This window comes from Carcharodon carcharias, chromosome 12, assembly GCF_017639515.1.
Source record: "Carcharodon carcharias isolate sCarCar2 chromosome 12, sCarCar2.pri, whole genome shotgun sequence".
Lineage (NCBI taxonomy): Eukaryota > Metazoa > Chordata > Chondrichthyes > Lamniformes > Lamnidae > Carcharodon > Carcharodon carcharias.
In genome coordinates this window covers 48,628,167-48,641,664 of record NC_054478.1, presented here as the reverse complement: position 1 = coordinate 48,641,664, position 13,498 = coordinate 48,628,167, and the positions used below count along the sequence as shown (strand labels likewise).

The 13,498-nt window shown below is 43.2% G+C and overlaps 1 protein-coding gene across 2 annotated transcripts in view; it reads right to left on the bottom strand.

The window, feature by feature from the left end:
- mcm6 (minichromosome maintenance complex component 6) overlaps positions 1 to 13,498 on the bottom strand; it is a 45,125-nt gene that overhangs the window by 22,796 nt on the left and 8,831 nt on the right. For both annotated transcript variants that reach the window (XM_041200079.1, XM_041200080.1), the window contains exons 6-8: positions 11,982 to 12,127; positions 6,623 to 6,773; positions 6,179 to 6,320 (exon numbers count right to left, since the gene is read on the bottom strand). In XM_041200079.1, the coding sequence (XP_041056013.1) occupies positions 6,179 to 6,320; positions 6,623 to 6,773; positions 11,982 to 12,127 (439 nt within the window). The remainder of the gene's footprint in view (positions 1 to 6,178; positions 6,321 to 6,622; positions 6,774 to 11,981; positions 12,128 to 13,498) is intronic.

The following is a 13,498-nucleotide window of genomic DNA, read 5'->3' as shown; positions in this document are numbered from 1 at the left end:
TCAAGAATCTGAGAATTTATCAATGCCATGGCATAGACATGGTCTAAAGGCTTTACTTTACCGTTTAAAAATGGCTTAACCCATTCAAGCCAATTGTTATCATTTGCTTGAGAACAGGAGATCTGATGTAAACACACTGACCAATGAGTATCGGATTTTTCAAAACCACCATTTAAAACCATCAAGCCTAGGCATAACTGTTTCTGAAATTGGAATTGATGAAATAATTTGACAGGAGTTGCTACTTCAAGCATTCAACTGGAAACTTACCTGACGTTTAAGGAGATAAACAAATTCTAACTTTCGGAAAAAAAGCTAATGGAAAAACAGTCTAAGTGGCTTCTTGGAATCAAAAACAAAAGTTTGTTTTGTGGAAGAAATAAACTGAACACCATGGAAATGTTTTTAAAACGATTAAGGCACATACTCCATAGACAAACTGACTTTTAAGGCAATTCAGGTGATGATGGTCAGAGGGAGTAAACTTAAGAAGTGCAAGGAATTTTGGGTTGAGACAATTGAAGGGCAAGGAGAAATAATACTTGATAAGAATTACTCACAAGATGGAAACGGGTAAAGGGAGAGCGGGGAAAGGATGGGTGGATGTATTACCAATCATGTTAATGCACCTGCGAGCTACACCCAATAGGACCACGGTATTAACACCATGGGCAGGCGGAGCTGCCAACATGAATGAAGATACTGGCCATTGAAATATAGAATATGAAAGTACATTGTAGAGTTGTGTAAACAGTTTAAGGAGCTGAGGTGCCAGATAAGACAGCAGCAGGCAGAAGTGGACCTGGAAAGAAGTGAGGGGGAACAACTCCCCCAGGACATGTCAGAAGTAGGGGATAAGGTAATGGTTTTGGGGGAGGGCGGGGGTCACCATAACGAATGAGATTTGCTCCATGATGGCAAGGACCTTAGCAAATAATAATGTGTATGCTTGAACGTGGTCGGTCACAGGTGAGAACCTATGATTCACACATCTGTTTCTACCAGAAGGAAGGCCACAAGCTGATGTCTTAATTATATCATTGCAGGTATCCCAGCTAAAGAGAAGTCACTTCTGAGGGTCATACATGTGCTTCTCCTGGCCACCCTGATGGGACAGTCAAGGAATCAAAGATCCTTTCCTAAGTACAACATGAAGGGGTCCTCCCAGATGGAGGTGATCAGGTTAAAAGCAAAATACTGTGGATGCTGGAAATCTGAAATAAAAACTGAAAACGCTGGAAAAGCAGGTCTGACAGCATCTGTGGAGAAACAGAGTGAAAGCTTCAAGTCTGTATGACTCTTCTTCAGGTTGATCAGGAATGGACATGGGAGTGGAAACACAGGTCAGGAGGCAGTGGAGGTTTCTACTTGGGGGGCGGGGGGGGGGGGGGGGGGAGAGAAGAGGAGAGAACAGGTGGGAGATGAGTTGACGATTTGGGACCCAGCTGCAACAGTAAAATGTCTTGGGCAATGTTGGAGGGGACAAGATATCATGGAAGGTTGGGATGATAGTAATGATATAACGTGGAAGCCAGAGTTTCATTCTCAGGATATCAGGGAGTACAGGTGTTGGACCACGTGGATTTTTTTATTAATAGCATTGCAAACCCAGGAAACACTGCACATGAGCGCAAAATCAACCGAAAGCCTGCATTAAGAGTAATAGCCTTTGTGAGACAGGTTTCACCCCAGTCGAAGTGATCCGTCACCCTACTCCCCCAAGCCCAAGACTTGGCACTGCCTACCCGTATGTGAAGGGCCAAGGAATGGCTTAGCCATTCCAGTTGACCACAAATGGAAACATATTGTATGACAATGTATGCCATGAGTTGGCACCTGTAATGTTGAACTGTACCAGGAAAGATCTACCAGAACGATGATCGGTAAAAACATAAAAGCTGTACCAGACTCATTCAAAAGGTAATTATGCAGGGTATAAAGGGTAGTGGGAGGCTCGTCAGTAAGCCCTGGAGGAGTAGAACACGGAGGGGCCTGGTAAATGATGTGGCTACAATATTTAATACACACACCTCTGTGGCCAACACTACAGACCTGGCCACACTGGACAACAAGGTCAGGGATTTGAGGAATAGGATTAAAAACATTTACAAAAAAATAACCAGAACCAAGATGCCCAATTATCAGAGGATCACAACCTGACAGTTCGCCAGCAAGGCACTGCTACCATTTTAGAAGCTCAATCCATTAATTAATTAATCCAGGGAGATCAGAACACCTCAGAAGAGGCAGAAAGAAATCTTCGATGGGATGAGAATGCATCTGAGTCAAGTGAGTTGAAATCAAATGTTGGCAAAAAAGACTGTCTGAACAATGAGCCTCCTTCAAAGAAAAAGTATTAAGGCAATATCAAGCTATAACCCCTTAAAGGGGATAGGTCGGACAAGTAAATCCAGAGCACCCTGGATGACGAGAGAGATGGAGGTAAAGATTAAAAGGAAGAAGTGCACGTATGACAGATGTTAGGTAGAAAATACAATGGAGAATCAGGCTGAATGTAGAACGACCAGAGAAGTGAAGAAACCAATAAGAAAAGCAAGGACAGAGCATGAAAAGAGGCCGTCAGCGAACATAAAAGGGAATCCCAAGGTCTTCTATAAACATATAAATGATAAAAAGGTGGTAAAAGGAAGAGTAGAGCCAATTAGGGACAAAAAAAGGGGACTTGCATGTGGAGGCTGGAGAAATAGCAGAGGTGTTGAATGAGTACTTTGCATCTGACTTTACAAGGGAGAACTTGTTACCCAGGTCGAGGTGAGAGAGGGCGTAACTGGTACACTAGAAGAGCTTACAATCGAGAGGAACAAGGCATTGGAAAGGCTATCTTTCCTTAAAATAGATAAGGTATCAGGACCAGATGAAATACATCCAAAGGTATTGAGGGAAGTGAGAGTGGAAATTGCAGAGGCACTAGTGATAATCTTCCTGTCTTCCTTAGACACAGGGGAGGTGCCAGAGGACTGGAGAACTGCAAATGTTCCATCCTTGTTCAAAAAATGGGTAGAAGGATAAAGCTGGCAACTACAGGCCAGTATGACCTCAAGCCGTAGGGAAACTTCTGAAAATTATCGCACAGGATAAAATCAATAATCATTTAGACAAGTGCAGGATAATTAAGGAAAGCCAGCATGGATTAATCAAGGGAAAATCATGTTTCATTTACTTTGAGTTTTTTGAGGAAGTAACTTAGAAGGTTGGTAAAGGAAACATGATGTGCTGTATCTGGATTTTCAAAGGCATATCATACCGTGCCACATAGCAGACTTGTGAACAAAATTCTAGGTCATGTAATAAAAGGGAAAGTAGGCACTTGAATAAGAACAAAAACAGAATTACCTGGATAAACTCAGCAGGTCTGGCAGCATCGGCGGAGAAGAAAAGAATCGACGTTTCGAGTCCTCATGACCCTTCGACACTCTTCTCCGCCGATGCTGCCTGACCTGCTGAGTTTTTCCAGGTAATTCTGTTTTTGTTTTGAATTTCCAGCATCCGCAGTTTTTTTGTTTCTATCACTTGAATAAGTTGGATGAGTGACAGGGAACAGAGCAGTGATAAATGGATGTTGTTCAGATTGGAGGAAGGTTTGCAGTGGAGTTCCTCAGGGGTCAATGTTAGAACCCTTGCTGTTCCTGGTATATATTAATGACCTAGACCGTGGTGTACAGGGCATCATTTCAAAATTAGCAGATAATACAAAGATTGGAAATGTTGTCAACTGTGACGGAGGATAGTCTTGAACTTCAAAAGGACGTAGACATGTTGGTGACAGACAAGTGGCAGATAAAGTTCAATGCAGAGAAATGTGAGGTGATTCGATTTGGCACGGAAGATATGGTGAGACAGTATAAGATAAAGGGACAGCCTCCTAAGGAGGTGCATGAAAAGAGGGAACTTGGTACATAGGTCATTGAAGATGGCAGGTCATGTTGAGAGAGCAGTTAATAAAGCATATATTTATCTTAAGCTTTATTAATAGGGGCATTGAGTACAAGAGTGAGAAGGTCATGTTGAACTTGTATAAGACACCAGGTAGGCCTCATCTGGAGTACTGCGTCCAGTTCTGGACGCCATACTTGAGGAAGCATGTGAAGGCATTGGAGAGACTACAGAGGAGATTCACAAGAATGATTCCCAACATGAAGAATTGTAGCTATGAGGATAGATTGGAGGGGTTGAAATTGTTTTCCTTGGAGAAAAGAAGGCTGAGAGGACACTTGATAGTGGTATTCAAGATCCTGAGGGGTATGGACAGGGTAAATAGTGAAAAACTGCTCCCACTCAAGAGACACCTAGAACTAGAGGGCACAGATTCAAAATAAATGGCTAAAGGAGTAAACGTGATGTGAGCAAAATTTTTTTCCACCCAAAGGGTGGTCGGAGTCTGGAACAGACTTCCTAAAAGGGTGGTGGAGGCAGGTTCGATCAAGGTAATCAAAAGGGAATTGGATTGCTACCTGAAAAGAGAAAATGTGCAAGGTTAAAGGGATAAGGCAGGAGAGTGGGACTAGGCAGAATGCTCTTTCAGAGAGCCAGTGCAGACTTAGATGAGCTGAATGGCCTCCTTCTGCACCACAAAGATGCTATGAAACAATATATCTAGTTGGTTACTGGATTGTTGAACAGACCAGGGAAAATATGAGACAAATTCATAATGGCTAAGTCCCGCTCTGGGGGAGTTATGAACATTTAACAGGAGGCAACACCAATGGATGCCAACTCAGTGGAATGGTGCAGGTATATCCCATCTAAACAAACGGTAAAGTCACTTCTTGGGCCTTGGTGGGATTGGTGCTGGGCATACCTGTAATACCACCAGGGACCCAAGCTATACTCTTTACCAACTTGAAAACTTCAGAATGACAAAAGGATCTGATTATGTTGCATACAATGACATACTACCAAATGCAGTCCCAGAAGGAGATAGTTTACTGGTGACTAAATTGGAGGGGTGCAACACCCACCAAGGTGTAGTAGTATGCCCTCACCAGCATTCTATCATGATCCTGAGCAACTCGTAGGTTTCACACAACCAAAGCAGAGGCCAATTGTAACATGAAAGTAATTGATGACGGCTACAAACTAACACTTATGCTGGTGACGGAGAGTACTGTCTAACTACTAATCAAAGGTCTTTTAATTACGCAGATAAAATCTGAGAGATACCCTACCCCACCTGTTGCTTTACCCCAGAAATCACAGTGCAGATTGGACACAAGCAACTGATCAACATATACAACCAAAACTTCAGAGACACAGGTGCAGGATGAGTTTAAAAGGTGCCCTATGGGACTATGTCACCATGTTTGGTTATCAGGTTTGGTTATCAGGTTATCTTTGCCACGGCACCTGACTGAACGCCAAATCTCAAGAAGTTTACTACAATCTGTGGAGAAGAATCGGGCCAGTAAGGACATTGAGGAAATTAAAACCACCACTTGGTGGCAGGACGTGTCGAACTGGGGACTTAATGTACAAATCCATCCTTGGATATGATCACCTCACGTACAATTGGCAATTGTTTTATACCTGCTTTTCAAAGCCTATAGTGGAAGGCGGCAAAGGCAGGCTGTGAGGCTGACCAAAGCAGTGGCCAAGGAACAAATAAGGGGGAGAGCATATCCCTCTGACCACAGATCCAACCAAATGTCTACTGATATAAATGAGAGATGCTACTTATGGGGACTGGAGGTGCGATTAAAGAGACTTAGCTGTAGGCATCAGAAAACCCAAGTCCCACTCTATCATTAGGATACAGGTAGAGCCATAAGAGGTGCAAGCCCAAAGCTTAGGGGTGCAACACCCACAGAGTCCAGTAGGATCCCTGGACATCCCTTGGGTAGAGCATCCAGGTGGGTGGCCTATCTAGCTCAGAAGGTTCTGGCCACAGCCAACAGGAGAGGCTGGTGTGGGGCATCTATGGGTCAAATTGTTTACTGACGTTACAATTGTTAAATGGGCTAATCGTAATTAATTGAATTTTACTGTTGTTAAATGGGCTAGCTGGAATAATATGGCCACAGTAGGGGATAGTATAAATATGGCTAATGTAACGGAGAAGGACTTTCTCCCCTGCACATGCTCGAATAAACTTTGATATTCTACATAGCTCTGCCTCTGCAGTGATGCTTGAAATTCTCCACAATAGTATGATATTACTTACTTAAGGAATTGGCTTTTAGCTGTGCTTGGATCTCCAACAATACAAACATTAATATCACCACGTAGAGAAGTACCCTCCATGGTAGTTTTAGGAACTCCTCCAAAAAGCATCAGTAAGACTCCACGTTTTACTTCATCATTACCTATAAAATAAAGTTGCATTTGTGGTTTCTAAGTACTACACCACAAAAATAACTGGGCAAAAATACTAATGAAACATCTTAAAATACACCAGTAGCAATATTTAAATTCAGCTCTAGAACACTTATTTGATGCCAATTAGTATTATTGAGCTATGACAGCACCAACTGACTTTGGCTCTTTCTGAGATCACGAATCACAGATCAGTACTCAGGACCAAAAATCTGGATCATACTAACACCAAAGAAAAAATGTATTTTTTAAAGTAAAGACACAAATACATATTCAAGATGTTGCTTCTTACCATGAATGGTGGGGAAAAGACTTGTACAAAGATTATGGTACAAGTTCTTATCCTGACTCATTTCAAACACCTTCTCCCATTCCTGAGCGGTCATCTGATTTTTAATACTTTCTGCTGTCTGTTCTTCTTCTCTTATTTCTTTACCACCAAACTGTTATATTTTAAAAAGAAAACAAGTAGTTACAATCGACAACACTACCATGATACAAATACAATTTAAGATACCTTTCAGAACACAGAAACAAATTCTATGAGAAGTGAACAACAAAAACAATGATATCTTATGATCTTTAACAAAGCCAATTTTTTTGGTAAGATCTGGTTGGGGGGGTCAATAGCTTTTTATTTATAATAGACAAGGTTTGAAACTCAAGGCACTAAGTGAATAAAGCCACAGGACTCCTTGGGTTTTAAACAAACAAAAATAAACTTTAATTATACAAGGTCAGAAAAATAAAACAATTTACAATATCTCTGATAATGACATTCAGGATAAGTATGAGATACATACGAATTAACAAGCCAACTGTGGTTGGACATGCCACACTAAATAAATGGCAGATGCAACCAAGAGAGAGTCCAATAATCTCTCAACACCCCACCCAACAGTCAGCCAATCACAGTGAAACTCTCTCTCTCTCTCGAGGGATTCCAATGTTCACACCTTTGATGATCTCGCCTTGGAATTCTCCCTAAAAGCTGCTCCAACTCAGATAGCTTCAACAACAGCCCACCGTGCAGAGTTTAATCTCACCTCTTGAGATTCTGTTCTCTTGGATTCCCAAGTGTGAGCTCAACATCAACTCAAAAAGCACAACTTCAGATCTTCGGCTGCACCCACCAGGATACAACTGTTCCAAAGGGATAGCTTTGCCCAACAGTCTGCAGCACTGAGTCAACTATGGCCAGCTGCCCACTTGGACCTTCAGGACTTTGTCTGAGCCCTCTTCAATTGCCAGGTCTTTCCTTTAGCCCTCTTCACTTAAACCTGCTACCTGCAGCATTTTTCTTATTCACAGCCTTTCTTCTGCTCCTCTCTTTTCCTTAACTGGCACCTGTCTCTGTCCTTTACCTGGGACTTCCATTTGGTACCTCCATGTTCCCTCTCCCTTTTTTGGGACCACTCCCTGCCCCATGCCTGGGACACTTGCTGGCAATGGCAATCCGCTCCTGCTCAGCTGACCTGGGTGTTGATACCATTTTTCTTCTCTGCACCATGTTGGACCCACCCTCAGCCTGAAGGGCTTACATTGCTGAACTGCGCACATGCAGCATGCCCCCAGCCTGTGCTTGTACTGAATGTCCAAAGTATGTCAAGAGTTAATGTTCCTGATCTGTGCTCTCAACTCCAAAGTATAGTTTTCATAACAATTTGCAATGATTCTATGTAAAAAGTCAGAATTTGTAATGGGGCATGTGACATAGGCAGGCGATGGCATAGCAATATTGTCACTGGACTAGTAATCAAGCAACCCAGGGTAATGCTTTGGGGACGTGGGTTCGAGTCCCGCCACGGCATTAAATTGAATTCAATAAGAACCTGGAATTACAAGTCTAATGATGACCATGAAACCATTGTTGATTGTTGTAAAAACTTACCTGGCTCACCAAAGTCCTTCAGGGAAGGAAATCTGCTGTCCTTACCTGGTCTGGCCTACCTGTGACTCCAGACCCACAGGAATGTGGCTGACTCTTAAATGCGCTCTGAAAACCACTCAATTGTATCAAACTGCTACAAAGTCTCAAAAAAAAAAGGGATGATGAAACAAGACAGACCACCCAGCATCAACCTAGGCACTGGAAACGACTACAGCAAACTCAGCCCTGCAAAGTCCTCTTTACTAACATCTGGGGCCTAGTGTCAAAATTGGGACAGCTATCTCAGACTAGTCAAACAATAGACTGACATGTCATACTCATGGAATCATATCTTATAGATAATGTCCCAGACATCACCATCACCATTCCCAGATATGTCCTGTCCCACCAGAAGGATAGACCCAGCAGGCATGGCAGCACAGTGGTATACAGTAAGGTGGAAGTTGCCTTGGGAATCCTCAGCATCTACTCCGGATTCCATGAAATCTCAAGGCATCAAGTCAAATATGGATGAGGAAACCTTTCCTTTAGCTGATGAATCAGTGCTCCTCCATGTTGAACACCATTTGGAGGAAGCACTAAGGGCGGCAAGGGTGCAGAATGTACTCTGGGTGCGGGACTTCAGTGGCCAATTCAATTAATCACCAAGAGTGGCTCAGTTGCGCCACTACTGACTGAGCTGGCCGAGTCTTAAATGACATAGCTGCTAGACTGGGTCTGCAGCAGGTAGTGAGGGAACCAACAAGAGGGAGAAACATATTTGACCTCATTTTCACCAACCTGCCTGCCGCAGATGAATCTATCCATGACAGTATTGGTAGGAGTGACCACCCTACAGTCATTGTGGAGACCAAGTTCCACCTTCACATTGAGGATACCCTCCATCGTGTTGTGTGGCACTACCAGCATTCTAAACGGGATAAATTTCAAACAGATCTAGCAATTCAAGACTAGGCATCCATGAGGCGCTGTGAGCCGTAAGCAGCAGCAGAATTGTACTCAAACACAATCTGTAACCTCATGGCCCAGCAAAACTCCCACTCTACCATTACGATGAAGCCAGGGGATAACCCTGGTTCAATGAAGAGTGCAGGAAGGCATGCCAGGAACAGCACCAGGCATACCTAAAAATGAGGTGTTAACCTGGTGAAGCTATAACACAGAACTACTTGCTTGCCAAACAGCATAAGCAGCAAGTGATAGACACAGCTAAGCGATCCCACAACCAACGGATCAGATCTAAGCTCTGCAGTCCTGCCACATCCAGTAATGAATGGTGGTGGACAATTAAGCAACTCATTGAAGGCGGCGGCTCCACAAATATCCCCATCCTCAATGATGGGGGAGCCCAGCAAATCAGTGCTCAAGATAAGGCTGAAGCATTTGCAACAATTTTCAGCCAGAAGTGCCGAGTGGATGATCCATTTCGGCCTCCTCCGGAGGTCCCAGCATCACAGATGCCAGTCTTCAGCCAATTCAATTCACTCCATGTGATATCAAAAAACAGCTGAAGGCACTGAATAACGCAAAGGCTATGGGCCCTAACAATATTCTGGCAATAGTACTGAGGACTTGTGCTCCAGAACTTGTCACGCCCCTAGCCAAGCTCTTCCAGTACAGCTACAACTCTGGCATTTACCAGGCTATGTGGAAAACTTCCCAGGAATATCCTATACACAAAAAACATGACAAATCCAACCCGTCAACTACTGCCCCATCAGTCTACTCTCAATCATCAGCAAAGTAGTGGAAGGTGTCATCAACAATGCTTTCAGCGGCACTTGCTCAGCTGTAGTCTGCTCACTGATGCCCAGTTTGGGTTCTGCCAGGGCCACTCAGCTCCTGACCTCATTACAGCCTTGTTGCAAACATGGACAAAAGAGCTGAGACTCCCGAGGTGAGGCGAGAGTGACTGCCCTTGACATCAAGGCCGCGTTTGACTGAGCATAGCATAAAGGAGCCCTAGCAAAACTAGCAACAGGGGGAAAACGCTCCACTGGTTGGAATCATACCTAGCACAAAGGAAGACAGTTGTGGTTTTTGGTGGTCAGTCACCTCAGCTCCAGAACATCACTGCAGGAGCTCTTGAGGGTAGTGTCCTCAGCCCAAGTATCTTCATCAATGACCTTCCTTCCATCATAAGGTCAGAAGTGGGGATGTTCGCTGATGATTGAACAATGTTCAGCACCATTTGCGACTCCTCAGATACTGAAGCAGTCCATGTCCAAATGCAGCAAGGCCTGGGTTGACAAGTGGCAAGTGCTAGGCAATGACCATCTCCAACAAGAGGGAAACTAACCATCACCCCTTGACGCTCAATGGCATTACCATCATTGAATCCACCACTAACCATTGACCAGAAACTGAACTGGACTAGCCATATAAATACTGTGGCTATAAGAGCAGGTAAGAGGCTAGGAATGCTGCGATGAGTAACTCACCTCCTGACTCCCCAATGCCTATCCACCATTTACAAGGTACAGGTCAGGAGTGTGATGGAATACTCCCCACTTGCCTACAACACTTAAGGAGCTTGACACTGTTCAAAGTAAAGCAGTCTGCTTGATTGGCACCACACCCACATTGCATTAGTGGTGGAGGAAGCGAATGAAAGTAGCAGCAGTGTGTACCATCTACAAGATGCACTGCAGGAATTTCACGAAGTTTCCTTAGACAGCACCTTTCAAACCCGCAACCACTACTATGTAGATGGGCAAGGGCAGCAGAAAGGTGGGAACACCACCAGCTGGAAGATCACCTCCAAGCCACTCACCATCCTGACTTGAAAATATTATCACTGTTCCTTCACTGTGGCTGGGTCAAAATCTTGTAACTCTCTTCCTAACAGCACTGTGGGTGTACGACACAACATGGACTGCAGTGGTTCAAGGCAGCTCACCACCACCTTCTCAAGAGCAACTAGGGGTGGACAATAAACGCTGGCCCAGCCAGTGAAGCCCACATAGCATGAATGAATAAAAGAAAACATAACTGGCAGGTTAATTCTTGAAACTTTATTTCAAATTTTTCTTTTGTTACCCTACTCAAAACAAGCCCTTTAAGCTTTTATCCAAGCAAATAACTTCTGACTAAAGCATCAGTTTTAGTATCAATCAGGTGTCAGCGGTGGCTTAGTTGTTAGCACTCTTGTCTTTATTGTGGAAGGTCATGGGTTAAAGTTCCACTCCAGGGCTTGAATACACAGACAAAAAAATAAAACTGACAGTCCAGTGCGGTACTGAGGAAGTGCTGCATTTGTTTCGTATTAGACATTAAACTGAGGCCTTGCCTCCCGACTCAGGTGGGACTTAAAAGATTCCATGGTACTATTTCAAACAGCAGAGTCCCCAGCGCCCTGAACAATTTCATGCACCCCAAATCTCATCACAACCTTGATCCAGACAGATTGTGGCAAAAGTTGAATGTCACCAGAGGAGAGAGTAACAGACTAGACTTGTGGGGCAACATTCAAATGAAGTATTTAGCTTAGACCACCATCACAAATTGGCTATCTGGAAAGTCGAACATTCTTCACAAAGTTAGATTGACAGTTCAGAATTTTCCACCAGAATATTGCAATCCTGAAAGGTTAACAAAAACACATGCGATAGATTTTACCAACAGTTAAAATATAGAAACTGTGATTTGATGTGGTTAGGTGCTATTGCAACCAGAACTATGCCACAGATACATGGAGAAAAAAGTGCCTTCGGACCATCTCATGGTCTTCAATGCAACATTTAAAATAAAGTATACACACCCGTGGATTAGTCTGCGCCACATGACATGCCAGGAAGGCCAGTTTGTAGGACAGATCACGTACACCTAAAGCACGAAGACCTCTGACTCCTTCTGTTTCGTATCCAGCAGCACCACTGACACGCGACCCAGTTTCAGCACGGATACCTAAAGAAACACAAAACAACTAATTAATCATGGAGAAAAAAAGACTTTGCTCTTTAACTACAAAATTGACCCTGATTTTTTTCAGGGCATGGTGACAATAAATAACTTTTATTTAGTGGCCAGAACTGTGGGCAACATTGTAGCTGACTTTAAAGACTGATAACTGTACTATTATCCAGTTTGTGGAGAGAGAGAGAAAGATCGATCAATATAAAAAGGTACAAATGAAGATGTCTGATAAAGTGGGGATCAATGTACAATGAATCAATGAACGATTCTATCACAGAAAGAGGCCAAAACCCATTACTGCATGGAAGGAAGCTATTCAGCCTGTCAAGTCCTGCTGACTCCAAGAGCGAATTCAGCTAATCCCGTTCCTCGATCCCTTCCCCGTAACCCTGCAGATTTCTTTTCTTCAGGTGCTTTTCCAATTCCCTCTTGAAAGTCACAATCAGGCAGTGCATTTCAGATACCAACCATTCATTACATAAAGAAGTTTTCATTTCGCCGCTGGTTCTTTTCGCAATCACTAAATGTGTCCTATGGTTTTCCACCCCTCCAAAGAAAACAGCTTCTCCCTATCTTTGTTTAAACTCATGATTTTGAATAACTTTGTCAAATCTCCTCTCAAACTTCTCCAAGGAGAACTCCCCACTTCTCCAATCTATCTCTGTAACTGAAGTCCCTCAGCCCTGAAACCATTTTCATAAATATTTTCTGCACCCTCTCTAATGCTTTCACATCCTTCCTGAATTGTGGCGCCCAGAATTTGACATAATACTCCAGTTGAGGCTGAACCAATATTTTATGAAGGTTCACTATAACTTCTTTGCTTTTGTATTTTATGCCTCCTTTTATAAAGCCCAGGACACCCAATGCAGTATTAAGAGCTTTCTCAACCTCCTCACCAGCTTCAATGATTTGTGCACAAACCACTAGATTTCTGTTCCTGCATTTCGTTTAATATTGTAACCTTTAGTTTACATTGCCTCTCCTCATTCTTCTCTGCATTAAATTTAATCTGCCACATGTCCACCATTTCACAAGCCTGCCTATGTCCTCTTGAACTCTTATCACTACCCTCTACACGGATCACAATACTCTCAAGTTTTGTATCTTCTGCAAACTTCAAAACTGCACTGTGTGCACTCATGTCTAAGTCATTAACATAGAACACCAAAAGCAGTGGTCCTATCACTTGTACGGATTGAAGAATATCAACAATTCACCACTATTCTGCTTCCTGTCACTTAGCCAACTTTGTACCATGCCACCACTGAGCCTTATTATTATGTGGGCTTCAACTCTGCAGACATGTCTATTGGATATCACTTTATCAAACTGCATTATTACTTCAACAGCACCTTCTGT